This window comes from Camelus ferus, chromosome 11 (genome assembly GCF_009834535.1).
Source record: "Camelus ferus isolate YT-003-E chromosome 11, BCGSAC_Cfer_1.0, whole genome shotgun sequence".
NCBI lineage: Eukaryota > Metazoa > Chordata > Mammalia > Artiodactyla > Camelidae > Camelus > Camelus ferus.
The window spans coordinates 29,097,810-29,118,174 of record NC_045706.1 but is presented as its reverse complement, the minus strand read 5'-3'; the positions used below and the strand labels follow the sequence as shown (position 1 = coordinate 29,118,174).

General features: G+C 40.8%; 1 protein-coding gene across 1 annotated transcript in view; it reads left to right on the top strand.

The window, feature by feature from the left end:
- Nucleotides 1–20,365, top strand: part of ENTPD1 (ectonucleoside triphosphate diphosphohydrolase 1) — an 83,637-nt gene that overhangs the window by 57,558 nt on the left and 5,714 nt on the right. The window contains 6 exon segments of the mRNA XM_014565764.2: nt 1,801–1,918; nt 4,409–4,559; nt 6,511–6,670; nt 7,350–7,386; nt 7,389–7,588; nt 8,851–9,108. Of these exon segments, the coding sequence (XP_014421250.2) occupies nt 1,801–1,918; nt 4,409–4,559; nt 6,511–6,670; nt 7,350–7,386; nt 7,389–7,588; nt 8,851–9,108 (924 nt within the window).

The following is a 20,365-nucleotide window of genomic DNA, read 5'->3' as shown; positions in this document are numbered from 1 at the left end:
TTTTTGGCAGGAAGAATTCAGGGGCCTGCTTGGGAACGGCGGGGTTTTCTGCTATGTAACCCCTGAGGCTCTTTCTTCACCCTGGGAGGTTTCCCACGGGTTCAAAGGCCTAGGACCTCAGTTAGACCCCTCTCTGCCCACAGCGGTCACCACTTAAGCCACTTAATGGTTTGCTCTCACTGCAAGCTGAGTTGCGGAGGAGTCTGTCCAGCTTCCTTCCTTGCTGTGCCCAAAGCAAGCATGCAGGCTGTTTTCTTTATAAGGGCAGAGTGCCAGTCACCACAGGGAAGCCCCGCTGTGCGAAAGGAGGCAGAGAATACTGCGGAGATTTCGGAAGGTCAGGGGTCCTCACGCAGCAGCGCAGCGATCCTCCCTGGTGGTGAAATGGAAGAAAGTTTGACACCGCGATAAGTTCCATGTTTGGCTATCCCCGTTGGTCCAGGGAGGTCGTGGAATTCTAGTTCTTGTCGTCTTTTTCTCCCTGGAGGTTCTCAGGTTATCCCCAGGTGACAAGAGAGCATGAGGGGATATCTGTAGATCAACCGTGGAATTAAGCGTTAGCAAGTGGCAGACCACAGTCTGAGGGCCGCAGCTCAGAAGAGCAGCAACGTGTGACTCACACTTGAGAAGCACCTCCTTGGTTTCTCTTCTTTTTTCCCCTGGTTTACTTTTCTCCATATTTCTTTCTAGTGGAGGGATGACAAATAAAAAGTACCTGAGCCATCATATTCCCCTCACAAGTGTGTGGCAGACATTATTATTCAATTATGGCATATTTTTTCCCCCAGATTAAACCCAAGGTGAATATTAATTGATCAAAATGGGCAGTCAACAGTCTACTCCTGGGTAAATACCTGAAAGAAATGGGAACTTAAGCCCACAGAATGACCACGAATGTACCTGACAGCTGTATTCCCAATAGTCCCAAATTGGAAACAATCCAAATGTCCATCAACAGTAGAATGGGTAAAAATATACTGCATGCATATAATGAAACACTCTACAGCAATGACAAGGGACAAACTACTGATGCATACAGCCTGAATGTATCTTAGAGTCTTAGAGACACACTGTAGAGTGAAAGAAGTTAGACATCAAGGAGGCATCAAGGATGGATGTGTGAGCCCACTTATTGCAGTTAAAAACAGGCAGAACTCATCCATGGTGATAGATGCTGAGACTGGCTACCTGTGGGAGAAACTGGCTGAGAGGGGGACCAGGAAACCTTCTGGGGACTAGAAAATGTTATGTATCTTGATCTTGGTGGTGGTTTATATGGATGTGCACATGTCTCTCTTCCCAAGCCCAGGCCACATACCAGACCAATTAAATCACATATCTGGCGGTGAGACACTGGCATCAGTAGCCTTTCAAACTCTTCAGATGCTTCTAATATGATTCCTGTGTGCACACGTTTGGGAACTGCTAGATTAATGGCTTTCTTTTCCCTCCATATTGTCTCAGCAACTTCAGTATATGGTTCTGAATCTTGCTGCAACTTAGAATTAGCTGAGAAGCTTCTAATAATATGGATGCTCAGGCCCTACCTTGGGCAAGGCCTGGATATTTCTAGTGTGCAGCCAACACTGAGAGCCACTGTTCTAGAGGAATTGGTGTCTCTGTAGAGCTTGTGATCAGCACAACTCCAGGCACTCGTTCCACCCCAACCCACTCCCACCATGAATTAAAATACTTTCTCCTTGTGTTTTTGAAAACTATCTTTGTCTCCATTCTGTTGCAAGCTGAAGATAGAGAAGAATGATGTAATGCTGATAAGTTCTTGGTTTCTTTTGCCCTCAGTTTGGGATTGTGCTGGATGCGGGCTCTTCTCACACGAGTTTGTACATCTATCAATGGCCAGCAGAAAAGGAGAATGACACAGGGATGGTGAGTCAGGTAGAAGAGTGCAAGGTACAAGGTAAGATGAAGAAAAAGGGAGGGGGAGACAGTGGGCATGAGACCACGAGAGGCATGTGGCAAGTGAAACACACAAGAAAAAGGAAGTCAAGTGAGAACATAGCAGACCAGCTATTGTTGTTATTTTATTATCATTATAAAAATAGTATTGAAATCAGTCCTTAATGATCAAGCCCTTGAAAAATAAACAAACTAAAGTAATTGAGTAATGGTAGCTCCCATCAACAGGACACTTCTGTGTGCCATGCACACATTTCATCCTCACAATCTCCCTTTGAGGAGTTTATTATTATGCTCATTAAAAAAATAATATTAAGTCACTGAGGTTGAGAGAAGTTATACCACTAGTTTAAGGTTACTTGAGCTAGTAAGTGATAAAACTGGGGTTCAAACTGAGATCTGCCCAAATTGCACTAATTTCACCTTATCAGTCATCATTAGCAAATATTTTCTCCCATTTAGTAGGTTTTTTTTTTTCCTTTCGTCGATGGGTTCCTTTGCTATGTGAAGATCTGCCCAATTTTAAATCCATGTGTTAGCCAGTGGTTCTCAAATTTGCACCTGCATCAGAACCACTGGGAGGGTTTGTTAAAGCTCCCACTCCAGAGCTTCTGGTTCAGTAGGTCTGGGATGAGGTCTGAGAATTTGCATTTCTAACAAGTTCCCAGGTGATGTTGATGCTGCAAGTCCAGAGAATTGCTGCTCTTAATCTTTGTCTTCTAATCTATGACTTGGAAGAAATTTTCAAAAGCCTTTAGCTTCTGTCTAGGCAGGCAAATCGTAGACTCGTAGAGCTGGGAAAAGGACCTTATGGATCATTGAAATCTTGTTTTACAGAAAAGGAAGCAAAAACCTGAAAGACTAGTGACTTGCAAGTAGGAACAGAACCATGACAAGAATCTAGGCTTCCATGTTAAAAAAAAAAAAAAGAAGGAATCTAGGCTTCCTAATTGCACTCCAGGCTTCTTGCTACTCTGAGTTGCTGCCATATATATTGCTTTTTTCCTACTTAGTTTTCTTTTAAGGTCACAAGACAAGTTAGAGTTGTTGACAACAGCTCTTTCCACTCCCTCCCATCCAATGCTCCAGCATGCACTGAATGTTACTACACTGCATCGTCATTTTCCTGACCTTTATCTCTCTTGGCCTTTTGAACTAGGGACTGACTGTTTATTTTCAGTCGGACAGGTAACCTAGAGCCCAGAAGATAATTTACTTTTAGTTTGGTGGCTTGTGGGGTCCACTAATTTTTAAAGTTTTTCAAGAAAGCAGGAAATAGGAGATGTTTCCAAGAGAGCAAGTCATTCTACCCAGGCCTGATGCCCTCAGACTTTGGCCCTGTCAGTTCTGAGAGGGAACTTCAAACAGTTCTTAAAACCCAAATCCCTCACTTTATTGGCTTCTCTTTAATTAACTGCCTTCCATTCTTAAGCTCTTGTTGTGTCAACCTAGCAGATATCTTCTGAGACTCACCCTGTGTGTGTTTGGCACAATAAATGCAGTAATTTTCCCCCTCAAAAGAGAGAGAGAGAGTGCTGTAATCAAATATTTAGATAGAAAGATGAGTCGAGAGCCACCACTTATCAAAGGCCAGACTTTTTGAATTGAAACAGTTAGCTGATTCAATAAAAAATGTTAAAAAAAAAAAAAAAGAAACAGCTGATAACTCAGAGCTGATTTTGTCATTATGGTTAAATAAATAAATAAAATCTGGTGAATGATATAGATAAGATATCTGGATAATTATTATTAAAGTAAATCCTCACTATAAAGCAATGAAAGTATAGATGTTTATCTGAAGGTGAGCCAAAATTGTTAAGTGTTAACTTCTAAAGCTTAAGGAATCTTGGCTCTAATCCTCTCCATAGCAACAGTTAAAACTGCTTTAATACTGGACAGTTTTACTAGGCAGACAGGGTATCAGAGTGGAAAAATTGCTGAGGAGACATGGATTCTACTCCTGTTTTCTTCTAACAAAGGAAGAAACTTCAGCGATTTTAGGGGACTGCTCGTGATTACATAGCTAGTTAGCGGCAGTTCTTGTCTATTCAGTAAAAGCCCCTGTGCCTGGTGCATGTTTTAATTTTGTTCTAAATGTTATCGTTCTCCTTTTAGATCTTCTAGGAATTACTGTTGTTTATTACAACTTTGTGGAAGAAACATCAAAAAGCAGCTGTATAGAACAGTTATCTATTAAATTCCCATTAAAATCTGAGAGAGTTAGGAAGGTTATGCAACTGAATGTGAAAATTGCGCCATCCAGTGGCAAAATTATTGAACAGCAGACAGACCTAGCTTGAGGTCTTGAAAATAAATCCTACCAAGAACTAGATTCAGAGTTCGCCTCTAAGTACAAAAACCTGATAGATATCACAAAAAGAAACTGTCTCCTTGCGTTTTCTCAGAAAACATCAGTATTTTTCTCTAATAATGTGAATATATGTCCTATATTTTTGAAAAAGTTTTCATCTGCTTCTACATCTTTCCCCAGGTCCCGGAATTGCAAACCATGCTCAAAAATTAAGTGAAATAGATGTTTATCTGGCTGCATGCATGGAAAGAGCCAAGGTAGTGATTCCAGCACCCCAGCATACAGAGACACCTGTTTACCTGGGAGCCACGGCAGGCATGCGGTTGCTCAGGTATAACAGCCTGTGGGGACCAAGAATGGCTGGCAGTGAGGGTGGGCAGTGCAAGAGCCTCTGAAGTTGTGGGTGAGGGCCACACTTCTCCAACACCCCAATTTTAACCATGCTAAATATCCACACCGGAAAAAGAAAATCGCAATAAGTGGGTAAAATCCCAAACTCTTAGTGTGTGTAATGGTGGGAGTTTATGAAAAAAAAAAAAAAAAAAGCCTTCTTGCTCATCTCCCTACAGGGAATTTAAGGGGCTGATGACCCAAAGAGAGAAAGATTGAGCCTATATACTCTGGGATTTGGGGCTACAACTTTAGCCATTCAATATCTGGGAGGAGGAAGGCCAGAGGAGACTTGCAGATATCCCAAGACACAAATCGTCACCAAGCAGCACATCTTTACTGGCCACCATTTACTCCTGCGGGCATTATTTGTTCATTCATTCATTCAGTGTGTATTGACTGTGGACACTCTACCAGGACATAGAAGTAGGTGGCTTATCTCCTAAGATCAGAGTTTTGATACAGGGTGACCAGTTCTTTAGTAGAGGAGGACTCAGAGCTGCTATGGAGCACACTTGGCCTGACAAGAATGAGAGGAGGTCGAGAAGATTCATCAGAGGAGAGGATAGATGAGCCAAATCATGAAGGACTTCTTGGGGGCAGGGGAAGAGCATCCCAGGCAGAGCAGACACCATGCACCTGTAACCTGTGTTTGTTTGGCATCTGTTATGTGTCAGGCACGGTCGCTGCTTTCCTGGTGTTCTAATAGGTATGCAAAGGAGGGATGTGTGAGAGAGCAGGGCATGCTCAGAGGACTATAAATGGTTCTGCATAGATGGAATGTTGGTGCATGTAGTAAATACTAATAACGACAGTAACAGTGGGGCAACTTGTATTTGTTGAGCCCATACTATGTTCTTAGCACTGTACTTTAATTTAACCACCAGAACTCTACAAAGCAAGAGGCATGATTAACTATTACAAATCAGATTAAGGAAGCTGCGGTGTACAAATGTCAACTAGCTAACCAAAGGTCAGACACCTGGTAAGTAGTAGAGCCAGGATTCTGAGTGGGATTCTGAGAAGGCAAGGTTCAGATCACAAAGTGCCTTGTGGGCCATGTGAAGGAATTGGAGTTAATCTGGGAGATAATGGGAAGCCATTAAAGGATGTAACACAACTGGGGACACTGGTAGAGAGGTGGATTGGAGGGGGGAAAAACTAGGGATGAGGAGGCCAGTCGGTAGAGTATGGAAGCTATTCAAATGAGAGATGACAGAGGTCTAATGCCAGTTGGAAGGCAGCATTTTCCGACCCAGAGACTCTCAGTATCATATTGCCTAGATCTTGGAAGCAATTGTATTGCATCTTCGTTATGACAACCCTGGAAGATTTCTTCTTTAAGTCTCAAGGTCTCAGGTCCAAAACTGAAGGCACAATATGAGAAAAATTTTTTTCCTAGTCTGCTGCCAAATGAGGTTGGGTATCTGTCCCAGGATGTTTGCCATCTGGTGTCTACTAGAACCCTAATTTAAAACCTCCAGCAGAGCCTGGCCATGTAAACAGCTTGAAGCCACCAGCAATGGCTAATTGAGCACACATTGGCTCTAGGCTTGGTGATCAAACATCAAACAATATCCCCCTACCACCACCACAGTAATTAAAATCACTCTGATAACTTCTTGGAGCCAGGGAACAATGAAAATGGTATTTTAGGACGATCACTGTATGTACGGATTGGAAGGATATGGATTCAGAGAGGGGCCAAAAGAGTAGTTCTGCCTCACACAAAAGGCGGGCTCCTCAGACACACCACGCGTGGGGATCTCCATCCTTCCATTTGTTCCAGTGAGTTTATGGTTCATTTCCTGGGAGAACTGGCTGGAAGCTCTGGCTGCAGTGGGTAGTTGTGGTTATTCAAACAAAACCAGTAACCTCAGCTCTTTGTGCAGGATGAAGAATGGATATTTGGCAAGCAAGATTCTGGCTGTGGTGACAAGCAGCATCAGCAACTACCCCTTTGACTTCCAGGGCGCCAGAATCATCACTGGCCAAGAGGAGGGCGCCTACGGCTGGATCACTACCAACTATCTGCTGGGCAGATTCACTCAGGTGATAGTCTCACAGTGCCCATGGAGGCGGCTCCCTGGGGGCCAATGCGACTGCTGTCTCAGGCAGTACTTGGATCACTCGGCAGAATGAATGATGAATAAATGAACAAATTAATTTACCCTCACATTTGCAAGGGTCACCAGAGCTATAATTCTCTTACAAGAAATCTTACTATTGGAGAATAAGGAAGCCATATCTTTACAGAGATATAGAAAAAAATTAAAAGTCTACCATTAAAAATAAGATTAGCTAATATTGGCCTACTGCTGTGTGTCTTGTGCTGTGCTAAGCACTTTTCATGTACAGTTTGATTTACTCTCCAGAATAAGCATATGAGGTGTTTTCTCATTTTAGAGCCTCAAATTGAGGCCTAGAGAAGGTTAATTATTCTGCTAAAGGCCACATGGCTAATGAGCAAATGAGTGGGGATTTGCATTTAGTCTTTCCAGCCTTGGACCTTGTGTTGTGAACTACTCCTAAGCTGCTGCAGTCTGAGCTATGTCTTTGAAGCCCATCTTTTCTTGCTGTTGGTCTGATGCAGACTCAGGAACCTCTCGTGAGCTTTGTGTCACCCTTATGCTCCTGCTCCTCTGCCTTAGAAGGTCCCTGAGTCCAAGGAATAGTACAGAAAGGGGGATGTCCAGAGACTTCTACCACTGGTGACTGTACTGTCTTTCAGAAATCGAGTTGGTTTAACCTAAGCCAACTGGAGGTGAACCTCAGGAAACCTATGGAGCTTTAGACCTTGGGGGAGCCTCTACACAAATCACTTTTGTGCCCAAAGACAAAACGATGGAGTCACCAGACAACACACTGCACTTCCGCCTCTATGGCAGGGACTACAGTGTATACACACACAGCTTCTTGTGCTATGGGAAGGATCAAGCTCTTTTGCAGAAACTAGCCAAGGACGTTAGGGTAAGTATAACTGGATCCAGACCACCCTTCCCACATCTGTGCCACCAGCCCCCACATCCTGTTTTTCTCTTCTTACTTTGGTAATTGGTCTGAAGTTGGGTACTGTACTTTCTAAACCTTCTCAGGCAGGATATCTAACTACATCTGGTCAACCCCTATGAATTGTCCCATCCAGACACCATCTCCTATGTTTGTTTACTGAACTATCTCCAAGGACACGACTCAGATCCCTTCTTGGGAAATAATTTCTCCCTGCTGTGGGGTTGAGAATGAAAATTACAGGCTGGAGTACTGTTATTGTTATTGTTCTTGTTGTTGTTGTTGTGTATGTATGTATATGTGTAATTTACAAGCTCTTTCCCACTTTTTAATCTCCATTTCCTATGAACTACAGAAAACAGGGTTGTTAGAAACAACCTGGAGAGGAGGAGAAAAAAAACTTCAGGGAAAACACGAAGTTTATTGAACAACACTTCAAAACTTGTCCCCAGATACTTTTTGCATTTTGAAGGCAAGAAAAGTTAAACATACTCAAAATCATGCGAGTACCAACACATCTGGTCAAACATAGAGCAAGGATGTCACATCCAGTTGTTCCCTGTCTTTACTGGAAGGACAACCGGTTACGTGCTCTCCTCCAAAGCGCTCTCTCTGGTACTCAGAAGCACTGTCAATAAGATGACTGCTGTGGGAGGAGGGGCTGCTGAGAGATGCCGAGTGAGCCTTAAGGCTTCACTTAGCCTCTTATCCACAGCAGCCCCTCTTCTTCTCTTGAACATATTGGGCTGTGGGTTAAAAATCATTTTGATATTCCCACCTTAAATGATCTAAGGCACCTCCAGCTCTTGAAGATTTTGACTTTTTGCTTGGATATGGGGGCAGGGATACAGGCAGATTCCCAGAGAACCACTCCAGGCTCAGAATTTTGAGAATGTTGAGAATTTTCCCTGTGAACCTGCTTCTGACCTATGCGATTAGTACCAAGCTTTGGGGGATATGTCAAACTAATGGAATTTCTGGGCCCAGCTTCAACTATATTAGCTTTTTATGAATAGCAAAAACTCATTTACATCTGATACCACATCTGGTGGGTGTTATACAAGTATGACTATTCCCAAGCATAAAAAAGGGAGAGCAGGGGCTCAGATGCTCACGCTGAGTGGTTGGATGTTGTTCAATAGCTGCACATTAATGAAGTTAGACTGGTGCTTTTGTACCCAAAGCATTTGTACATGATGCCTTTACGTGATTTTTCCATTCAGAATACAGATGGAACCATCAGTGACCCTTGCTTTCACCCTGGATACCAGAGGAAAATGGTTTTAGCTGATCTGTACGAAAGTCCCTGCACCAGGAAATTTGAGACGTTTCTTCAATTCGATGAAATTATAATCCAAGGCACTGGGAATTATCAACAGTGCCAGCAAAGCATCCTTCAACTCTTTAACACCAGTTACTGCCCTTACTCCCACTGTGCCTTCGATGGGATTTTCTTGCCACCAGTCCAAGGGGATTTTGGGGTAAGTTTGTGCAATGGTGATATATTGGTTAGGATGATTTTTGTTGTGAATTACAGAATGTTTGCCTAAAAGGGTTTAAATAATAGGATTTATTTTTCTCTCACATGATAATAAGCCTTGATGTAGATAGTTCAAGGTTAGTTCTTTAGCTTAATGTCAGGACATGGGATCAGCTTTTCAATTATTTTCTTGGCCTTGTGGTGCTAAGATGGCAGCTACTGCTCTAAGCGTCATGTCTTCACATGCAAAGCCAGTGCAGGAAAGAAGGAAGTTTATCTTGCATACATCTTTTTCCAACTTTGCAGAAGTGCTACCAAACATCTTTTCAGATGCCATTGGCCAGAATTTGGTAAAATGCACATCTCTAAACAAATCTGTGATAAAGTGGAATGGGTTACCATGGCTGGTTTAGACTAATTATTGTTCTTCCCCTGGAACGGGGGAGTCTTCTTGAGCAGATTGCTTTCCTCTATGGGGTAAAGTCAGGAATCTGTAAGTCAGAAGACAGGGGCTGGCTGCTGGGTAGGACACCCATTAGGATCTGCCGCAGGTGGCTTCTCAGATGTCAGAAGAAGGAGAAACAGCAGTTAGATGTCTTGGCTAAAGGTTTTCCTCTATAAAAACACTAAGGAAGTAGAAACTCAGGAAGTCCCAAGGAAACAAAATGATAGCATCATTTTCATTACATCTTGAAGAGCTGGGGGGCAATTTGAATCCCAACTCCGAATTCCTTTTGTTCTTAATTATTCCAGAATAAGATAAAATATTTGAACAGAGGCAGAAGAGGTGCCCCTTGATCTACTCATTATTCAAATTTCAGATTTTGGTCCTGGAGACCAAGAATTACTGTAATCATAATTTATTCATATATTGCCAAATTAGCTACCATCAGTCAAATTCCAATTATTGACTGACATATACATATCTTACTTAGTCACTTAAGATATCATTCAAAGAAACTATGGGTTTTTGTCTGCCTTCACACTCTTTTCTCCCTTTTTCAGAAAATAGATCAGCATGTGAGGAAGGAAGTTCAACTCCCCTCTCAGACCCAGTGGAACAGTTTCTTTCAAGGTCTCCTGGCCCAGCCCATTGTCACAGAAAGAGCTTCCTGGAGAGAGCACAGGCCCTGTAGTAATCAGGCCTGGCTTAAACTCTGGCTTTGCCACTTGTGAACTATCTGGAGCTCTTCACTCCCTTGGTCTCTGGGAAGACAACAGTGGGTAGAATCATGGATCCTGGCTTACATCAACCATGGCCCAGACTGCAGTTCCCCCTCCCCTCCAGTTTCCTGAGGGAAATACATGACTGCACAATGACTGGCAGAATAATGCTTCATCATTAGTTGGCTCCAAATTCAAATTCACAACAAACCTGACTCTCGCCTGGATGCCCTATAGCTGAACTGGCATTGGCTGCCCATCTTGGGCTTTTTGGGGGCCAGACTCCTTGCCTTTCATCTGGCTGCTGGGAGAGAAAGTAGGGTGCCACAAAAGGGAGGGAGGTGGCCAGGGATTCTGGAAACAGCCCAGGGCCCTTTCAATTCCAGTCCTGCCAGGAAGTACATCTGAATGAAAAGGAATATATTATTTTGTGTTGACATTTTAACTTTTTTTAAACCTTTGCCTCCTGGAAGATAGGGCCCAATTCTTACCTTCTAGCTTGACAAACCCTTCTGACTTGGTGTGGTTGGGGGGGTGGTGGTGGTGGTGGTAGAATTTCTTGCTTTTGAATATGATTCCCCCAATCAAGGTAGGAAGATGTAGAGCTGGAAAAGGGTGGAGGCGCCTTGAGCTCCCCCTCTGGTGGCTTTTCTTTTTGGTCCCATAGTTCCTGGTTGAAATTGTCCTCACAGCCTTCTGAACCTCAGTTTGGCAGTCTCCTTACATTAGCTCATTGCCTTCTTCTGTTGTGGAAAAATGTGTTACAGCTTGGTGTTACAGCTCAGTTGTGACAAAAACCTGGATTCGGGCAAGAGACCAAGTAGCACTCGGAGAGTTGGAGAACTCAGGTTTATTACGCCAGCGGGCCCAGAGGAGTTAACACTCCAAGCTCTGGACCCCGTCTGTAAGTTTACACAGGCCTTTATAGGCTGCCAGTTTTACACTTTCCAACATCATATGCAAATAAAGTATAACAGAAGTTGACCAACCAGGAACAGCTTTGTAGAAATAGACCAATCAGGAGTGAGAGAAGTAACCAATCAGGAGTGAAGGAAATAACCAATCAGAAGTGAGCTGAGGGAACCAATAGAATTTTAGGGGTAAGTAAGCCATTTCAGAGGCAAAAAGTGAGATAGAGCCTCTGGGCCAGGGAACTGGATGGAGCTGGCATGAGAGTAGTGGCCCTGCTTGGGGGCCCTGCCAGTTTTTTTATGGGGCTTCCCGCCTCAACTCTAAACAGGATCTTTCTTCTCTGAATATAGTCCTTGAGTCAGCACTATACCATTACCTATTCCTGCTTTGGCAGTTTCTTTCTTTTCCAAATTTTTTTGGTCCCCTCCGTAATTTCTCCCTAAAGCCTAAAGATCTTTTTTTGGTGGGGGGGTTCTATTTCCTCATTTATAAAATGAGGACAGACATACTTATCTCATTGCTAGTTGTGAGTGATAAGCCAGACAAGCAGTGGTGGACTGGTAAATGTCTCACAATCAGCTCTCTGACTGGAGGGGCTGATTTGTGGCAGTTGCTAATTTGTATGGTATGAGTACTCCCCCATGGCCTATTTTATGCTACCATCACTGGCTCACAAAACTCCTGAAGTTTTAGCAACTAGCTCTTATGAGTGGGTGTGGGAGCCCATGACTGGGTTAACAAATTGTAACAGACCCCAGCCGCCTGTCACCTTTAAGAAGAACAAATGTGTTTAGTAACTGCTTTGCAAGCAGGTGCCTGTGCATCCGCACTCCTGTCTCCTTGCCATAAAAAGCTGAGACAATGCCTTGCTTGCATAGTTGAGGTTTTAGATAGCACTCTGCTCATTTCTAAGCAACGACCCAGGCCCTCAGCTATAAACTACTGGGCGTGCCTGCTGTTAGATAGTCTGCTACCCCCAAAACAAGGAACTGGCTGATCTGGTGGTCTGCCTTGTAATTAACATATCTAAAGAATGTATCTTGTTCCCCCTCTCCCCATGACTACCCTAAAGAGATAAACTAAGCCTTTATACTCATTGTGGATTCTGCAATCTCTATCTCATCCTGTCTTTCCCTAAGTTCCTGCATACTATCACACAACTGTTAATGACTTTTTCCTTTGATTATACACAATTAATGTGGGAGCATTTGAGAGGCTCAGTGGAGTTGGCTCCCGACTCTCTCTCGCTCTCTTGACTTTTTCCACAGAGTCTCGAGTAATTCATTCCGTCTCGGTGGGACTTCTGCCGTCCAGAACCCACAAGTGGGTAAGAGCCAGCTACAGCGTATCACTGTAAATAGCAAAAAGCTAACATATCCTAGCTCTTTAAAAGGTTAGTTCTTTCTTCTGACTAACAGTCCTCATTCTAGGCAGTCACTCTTGCAGGAAGTTCCTGTTGCCAATCTAGCATCTTGAAGTGTAACTATTTGCAACCCCAAAATCCAGTTGCATTCCCATTGTTTCCAGGACCAGTTAGCCTGGTTATTCTCAAGCCACAAGAAATTTATGGGGAGGGAATTTGCCACAATTGCATTCAGTACTGATGATCTAATTCTTAATCTGTAAATAGAGTATTAAAAACTGTCAATACTCTTGTTGGTTTGGCTACACTGTGACTTTGGTTGCCAGACAGAATCCAATTTGTAGGCAAATTAGAAACACTGAAAACGAAGAGGGAACATCTGTGGGGAATTACTACAAGGTAATTTAGGAATGTTTTAAAGATCACATTGTATCACTTATATAAACAATAAAGGGTATAAATAAATTCAATAGAACTGTGATGAAAGAACATTAAAATTTATTTGTTTATATATGTATACGTGTATATGTGTGTGTGTGTGTGTGTGTGTGTGTGTGTGTGTGTGTGTGTATTTAGTTCTGAGTGTCCTAGTAGCCAAGGGGAAGAAAAGATGTAATCATATATATATTTTTTATTATACCCACCAAACCAGGTCCTAGGGCAAAGCAGAGCTTTTCCAAAATTGAATCCCAAGGATGCTTTATTAGACAATATCTTTGACCTCATTTTTTAAAAATTGTAATTCTTATAGCAACTTTAATCTAGAAGCATAATATTAACAAGCAACTCAGTGATAACAATTCTGTGCTAGACTGAGGCAATAATGGTTTTTGATAACTCAACTTGATAGAAAGAACTCAGAATAGCTAGAAGAAGGGAGAGACGTATGTCCTTAGAATCATCTTCCACAAATATTAACTGAGCTAGCAATTGAAAGATTAGGAGCTGATTCTGTGTTCTCTGAAGATGGCCTAAAGTGTTCCTATTCTGAGTTGCTACTTAAGTATGGGCCCACAAGGTATAGACAGCAACCAAGTAAAGCATTATAAAGTAACATTGATTCCTAATATGGAAATTAGGGAGCTGATCACAGATTTTCACCTCAGAGGTAGGGCATCCCACCTTCACCTAAACGCAAAGTCAGGAAGTCCTAGAGCTGAGTCAGCACTTCCCTCAAGAATTGTCTTTGGTCCATTCTGGCAGAAGAACATCTGATGGATTGAGTCTCTAAAGTCCTACCCCAAGAATCGGATCGGGATGGTTTTTTTTTTTCTGAAAAGATTTTTAGAGTCACCTACTACAGCCACAGGAAGAAACTTGGTGATGTGTCCTTAAACCATCTCATTTTGAGCAGTGTATCTTCCTGGGGCATTAAAAGAAGGTGGTTTTTGTCATTCAGTATAATTCTTGGGATTTAACATACTTGGGAAGCATTCTGAATAAGGTTAAAGTTTCTTTTTCTTTATACAATGTCCATAAATCAAGGAAAAAATATTACCCTATCATCCTATCTCATCAACACTTTATTTTTCTGGGTTCAATTTCAGTGCATGTTGATTTAAGCACTATTCTATTCTAGAAGAGACTTTCCAAGGGATTTAAGAGGCCAGCTTAGATGTTAAACCCAGTCAAGTGGATTTCTGAAGAACATACACAGACAGGAAAACTACCACTTAGGCCCTGACACATGGAGGACTTTCAAAAAAGATGGACAAGAGATGGAATGAAAAAATAAATGAATATGAATATGAATGAACTGGTCCTGAGCAGGGGAAGAGAAATAGATGACCTTATTCTGGAGCACAACTGTCTCAAAAAGGTGATGACTAGACATAGTCCCAGCTCTCAGACAGCAGGATTTACTCTTGATTCTAATTCTAAGACTTGACCTTTACTGTGGCTACAGAGAAATCTTAGAAATTTAAAAATATGTATAAAGGAGAGGAGATTTAAAACATTAGATCAAGTTTGATTCAGGTGTTTGTAATAGTTATCAGGCAGGCCATATTTAATTTCTATTCCTTATTCCATATTGCTTATTTGATTCTGTTTTGAGAACTCTAAATCATAACCTACATGATCAAGGTAATAGCTGGAAGTGAAATACTGAGGCTAAATTGATCAGCCATTCATTCTGGTTTTGTGTGTGTGTGTGTGTGTGTGTGTAGGGGGGTAAAATATACATAACACAAAAATTCACCATTTTAACTACTTTTAAGTATATAATTCTGTGGCATTAATTATGTTTACATTGCTGTGCAGCCAACACTACCACCTCTAGAAATTTTTCATCTTCACAAACAGAAACTCTACCCATTAAACAAAACACAAACTCTCCATTTCTCTTTCCCTTCAACCCCTGGAAACCACCATTCTACTTTCTGTGGTGATGAATTTGACTATTCCAGGTACCTCATGTAAGTGGAATCATATAATATTTGTCATCTTGTGACTGCTGTATTTCACTTACCATAATGTCTTCAATAGACCAATCATTCTTAACTCTTCAAGGGATCACAAGGCTCTGGAGAATGTGGTGAAAGCTAAGGATCTTCCAAGCAGAAGAATGGACATATAAAGATATATCAATAATTTTGCCTACAATTTAAAAGACATCATGATCCCTTGAGGTGGACCCATGAACCCCACATCAAAAGCCCTTAATCTAGAACAAAAAGTACATAGAAACTAGAGGTTAAAGTAGAATCATGAGCCCTAGCAGGGCAGTAGCTAGGACTGAATGCAACACAAGTGTCAGAGGTCAAGTCTATTTAGAAGTATGGAGAACAAATACAGACACATAAGCCAGAGGCAGATAACTCTGAAACTGATGCTACTTCTACCTCTAAATGCTTCCTGCCAGGGCAGAGACAACCTAATATCTAGTAATACAAGCAGATAGGCCATGTTAGAGAAGCAAGTTAGAATGAGTGATCAAGTTAGAATTGGGGGGTGGGGACAAAGTCAAGTGGTCAGTTTAGGGTAAGATTTTGAGATTAGACTGTAACACCTATTCCTTCTATGACTACAAATGCTTCACTTAATCTTTTTCCCAAAGTACTCCCAATATGTTTTTCATTGGACCTTTGGAAAATGATTTAACAAACCCTTTTTCTTTCTCTGTGGACAAATTTGGCTTTGGGTTAACTTTCTCGATTTGTTAGCCTGGAAACCTCATAAAAGTGGGATGACAGTTACATTACAAGTAACAATTCTTATGATAAAAATGACCTCCCCCAACACACACCCAAAAAACCTGTTAGAACTAATAAACAAATTCAGTAAAGTTGCAAGATACAAAATCAATATATAAAAATCAGTTGTGTTTCTATACACTAGCAATGAACTATATGAAAACAGTTCCATTCACAATAACCTCAAAAAGAGTAAAACACTTAGGAATAAACTTAATTAAGAGGTGAAAGATTTGTACACTGAAAACCAGAAAACACTGATGAAAGAAATTGAAGAAGACACAATGGAGAGACATTCTCTGTTCATGAAAGACTTAATATTGTTAAAAATGCCCATACTACCAAAAGTGATCTACAAATTCAATGCAATTCCCATCAGAATCCCAGTGGCATTTTTCACTGAAATAGAAAAAAATTATAAAGTTCATTTGCAACTACGAAAGACCTAAATAGCCAAAACAATCTTGAGGAAGAACAACAAAGTTGGAAGTATCACACTTGCTGATTTAGAAATATATTATAAAGCAATAGTAATTAAAACAGTATGGTACTGGCATAAAGACAGACATATAGACCAATGGAACAGAACAGAGTCCAGGAAAAAATCCACACATATGTGATCAACTGATCTTTAACAAGGGTGCCAAGAATACACAATGGGGAAAGGACAGTCTCTTCAATAAATGGTGTTGGGAAAACTGTGTATATCCACATGCAGAAGAATGAAATTAGACCCATATCTTACATCATATACAAAAATCAACTCAAAATAGATCGAATACTTGAACAGAAGACCTGAAACTGTAGAATTCCCAGAAGAAAACATAGGAGAAAATCTTCATGACATTGGTCTCAGCAGTGATTTCATGGATATGACACCAAAATCCCATGCACTGAAAGCAAAAATGGGACTACATTAAACTAAAAAGTTTTTGCACAGGAAAGGAAACAATCAGTAGAGTGAAAAGGCAACCTACAAAATAGGAGAAAAGACTTGAATGGACTCTTCTCCAAAGGCGACATACAAATGGTTAACAAGTATATGAAAGGTGAACAATATCTCTAATAATCCGTAATGCAAATCAAAACCACAATGAGATATCACCTCATACCTGTTAGGGTGGCTATTATGAAAAAAGCAAAAGACAAGTGTGGGGAGGATGTGGAGAAAATTGAACCCTTATATAGTATGGGTGGGAATGCAAAATGTTGCAGCCACTATGTAAAACAGTATGGAGGTTCCTCAACAAATTAATAATATAGCTATCATATGATCATGTAATCTTACTTTTGGTTAGCCAAAAGAATTGAAATCAGGATCCAGAAGAGATATTAACACACTAATGTCCATTACAGCACTATTCCCAATAGCCAAGACGTGGAAACAATCTAAAGGTCTATTGATGGAATTTGACAGATGAATGGATTTTTAAAATGTGGTATATACATACTATAGAATATTATTCAGCCTTAAAAGAAGGAAATCCTGTGATGTGAGACAAAAATAAACCTTGAAGACATTATGCTAAGTGAAATAAACTAGTCACAGAAGGACAAATACTGCATGATTCCACTTATATGAAGGTACCTAAAATAATCAAACTTACAGAATCAATCAGAGAGTAGAATGATGGTTGCCAGGGGCCAGGGGGAGGGGAGAAATGGAGAATTGCTAATCAATTGGCATAAAATTTCAGTTATGCAAGATGATTAAATTCTATAAATCTGCTGTACAATGTTGTCCTTATAGTTAACAATACTACATTGCATACTTTAAAATTTAAGAAAGTAGATCTCATGTTAAATTTAGTTATAAGAAAAATAAAAATTATTAAGTAAAAATTTAAGTCTTCCCTTCCTTCCTACCCCACAATCAGTTCACTAGAGGAAAACACTCTTAATAGTTTTAATTAATAGGGGAGAACATTTTCGAGTATTAGGCTATGCATATCATAGCTATCTAGTCTCTAGATTTATCCAGTCCCTCAATCAACAGATTCGCCAATTGCCCTTTACATTCTAGGCAGTGCTTTAGGAACTAGAGCCTCTTACATGTTTATAGAGCTCTTTCATGTGCCAAGTGCCTGCAGATTCAGCTGAGAACAAGGCAGATGTGGTCCCTGACATCACGGAGCTAGCATTCTAGTGGGCAGGCAGATGAGAGACCAGAAATGCAAACAAACAAACAAAAGCAAATCAAACTGTGGCAACTGTTGGAAAGAAAGAAAAAACTAGTACTGTGAAAGGGATTCCCAGAGCATCCTAGTCTAGGTGGGTGATTAGAAGACCTCTCTGAGGAGGAGACATGGAAGTCAAGGGAACTGCAACACTGGGAACAGCAAATGTACAATCCAGGGGGAAGAAAAGCTTGGCATGATTGAAGGCTAGGATGGCTGCAATGTGGTGGGCGAGGTGGGCATGCGTATGAGGTGGGAATGGCCTGGGGGGCAGACCTTGAAACATCTGGTAGAGTTTGGGCTTTATTTTAGGCATAATTAGGAGTCTCTGAAGGTTTTAAGCAGAGGAGTGAAATGATCAAATTTGTTTTTAAAAGATTCCTATGACTGGGATATTCAATATGGATTGGAAGAAGGCTAAAAAGGTAATGTGGAGACCAACTAAGAGGTCATTGCAGTGTCCACACAAGAGATGATGGTGGTTTGGGTTAAGATGGTAGAAATAGGGCCACACTATGCTCTTATTCTGCAACTGACATACATACAATACTTAAAGTGTTGGATGTGGAGGCTGCCTTTCAGAGCTCCTGGGGAGCTCAGCTTCCCCAGAGGAATGAGCATACCAGCTCGGAGGCTAAATGTACTGAGGTACTTATAGCGACATTGCTCATAGGCAAAAATACTGGAATCAAAGGAAAGCCCATCTAATGTAGCCATTAGAGTGTCCCCAGCTGTCTTGGAGGGATTTTCAGAGTTTTGTTGAGTAAGAAAATCAAGCTGTAGAATGTGTTTAAAATTTTATTTAAAAAACATGTTTTACATATGTGTGTTTGTATACAATTATGTGAGGGATAATATATGAAGGATTATATAGCAATAGGGGAAAAATGGAAGGCTTCATATTAAGTTGTTAATATGGGCTCCCATTGGAACTAGAAGTGGAAGAGAAAATCAAGCCATAAAATAAATGAAAGAAGACTTATTAAAAAGGATGAATATACTCACACTTACTCATTTTTGTTATATTAGCTATGTTATATATATATATAAGGATATTTTTTAAATAACACAATTTTTAAGAAGCTGGCATTGGGCATATTTTGGCTGGAATTGAAACATAAGACCTGTTCTATCAGGAACTTGCCTGGTAGAGGACATTTTTCCTCTTCTCTGAGTCAGAATTGAGCCCCTAGTGGGATCCCCACTAACTCATGTTTCTTTGCCCACCAGAAGCCTGTTTCTTTGCCCTCCTGTGTCTTTTTACCCATGAGAATTACATAGGAACATTGCTTGGCTTGTTTGAGAATCACATTTCCTTTCTACATTCACTTGTGGTTTAGTGATTTTACAGAAGGCAAAATATAATCCCAAACCCACACTACTTCTAGCATAGGGAAAGCTTTTTGTTCCTCTTCAATAATCACAGTAGACTCTGCCTCAGCCCTGTGCCTAGCACACAGGGTGGTGTTTGCTGAATAAACAGGTGATATGCTCCTATGGCCTCCAAAATGACTTCCTCTAAAAACTGGCACCACTTAGGGCAGGTGAGAGAGAAAAGGCACTCGAGTTGGGATTTGAGTTCCCTCATCTAATAAACTCTGCTCAATTATTTCTTCCTCTTTAAATTCATGCTATATTAAGAGGAACAAAAAGGCAGCTATAGGGTGATATACAGTAAAAATTATGTGTATTTATTAGAGTTGAGGAAAAACGTTTAGATGCCTGTATGTCATATTTAATAGCAGTTGTCTTTAAATGGTACAATTTATTCCTCCCTTCCCTGCCCCGCCCTTTTCCCTTTGGTAACCATGTTTGTTTTCTATGTCTGTGTCTACTTCTATTTCATAAATAAGTTCATTTGAATCATTCTTTAAGATTCCATATATAAGTGATATCACATGATATTTGTCTTTATCTGTCTTGCTTCACTTAGTATGATATTCTCTAGGTCCATCCATGTTGCTGCAAATGGCATTATTTCATTCTTTTTTATGACTGAGTAGTATTCCATGGTATATTATATGTATCACAACTTTTTTATCCAATCATCTGTCAGTGGAAATTGCAGTAGTGCTGCTGTGAACATTGGGGTGCATGTGTCTTTTGGAATTAGAGCTTTCTCTGGATACATGCCCAGGAGTGGGATTGCAGGATCATATGGTAACTCTATTTTTAGTTTTTTAAGGGCCTCCATCTTGTTTTCCATAGTGGCTGCACCAGTTTACATTTCCATCAACAGTGTAGGAGGTTTCCCTTTTCTCCATACATTCTCCAGCATTTATTACCTGTAGACTTTTTAATGATGGCTATTCTGACTGGTGTGAGGTGACACCTCACTGTAGTTTTGATTTGCATTTCTCTAATAATTAGTGCTATTGAGTATCTTTTCATGTGCCTGTTGGCCATCTGTGTGTCTTCTTGAAGAAATGTCTGTTTAATTCTTCTGCA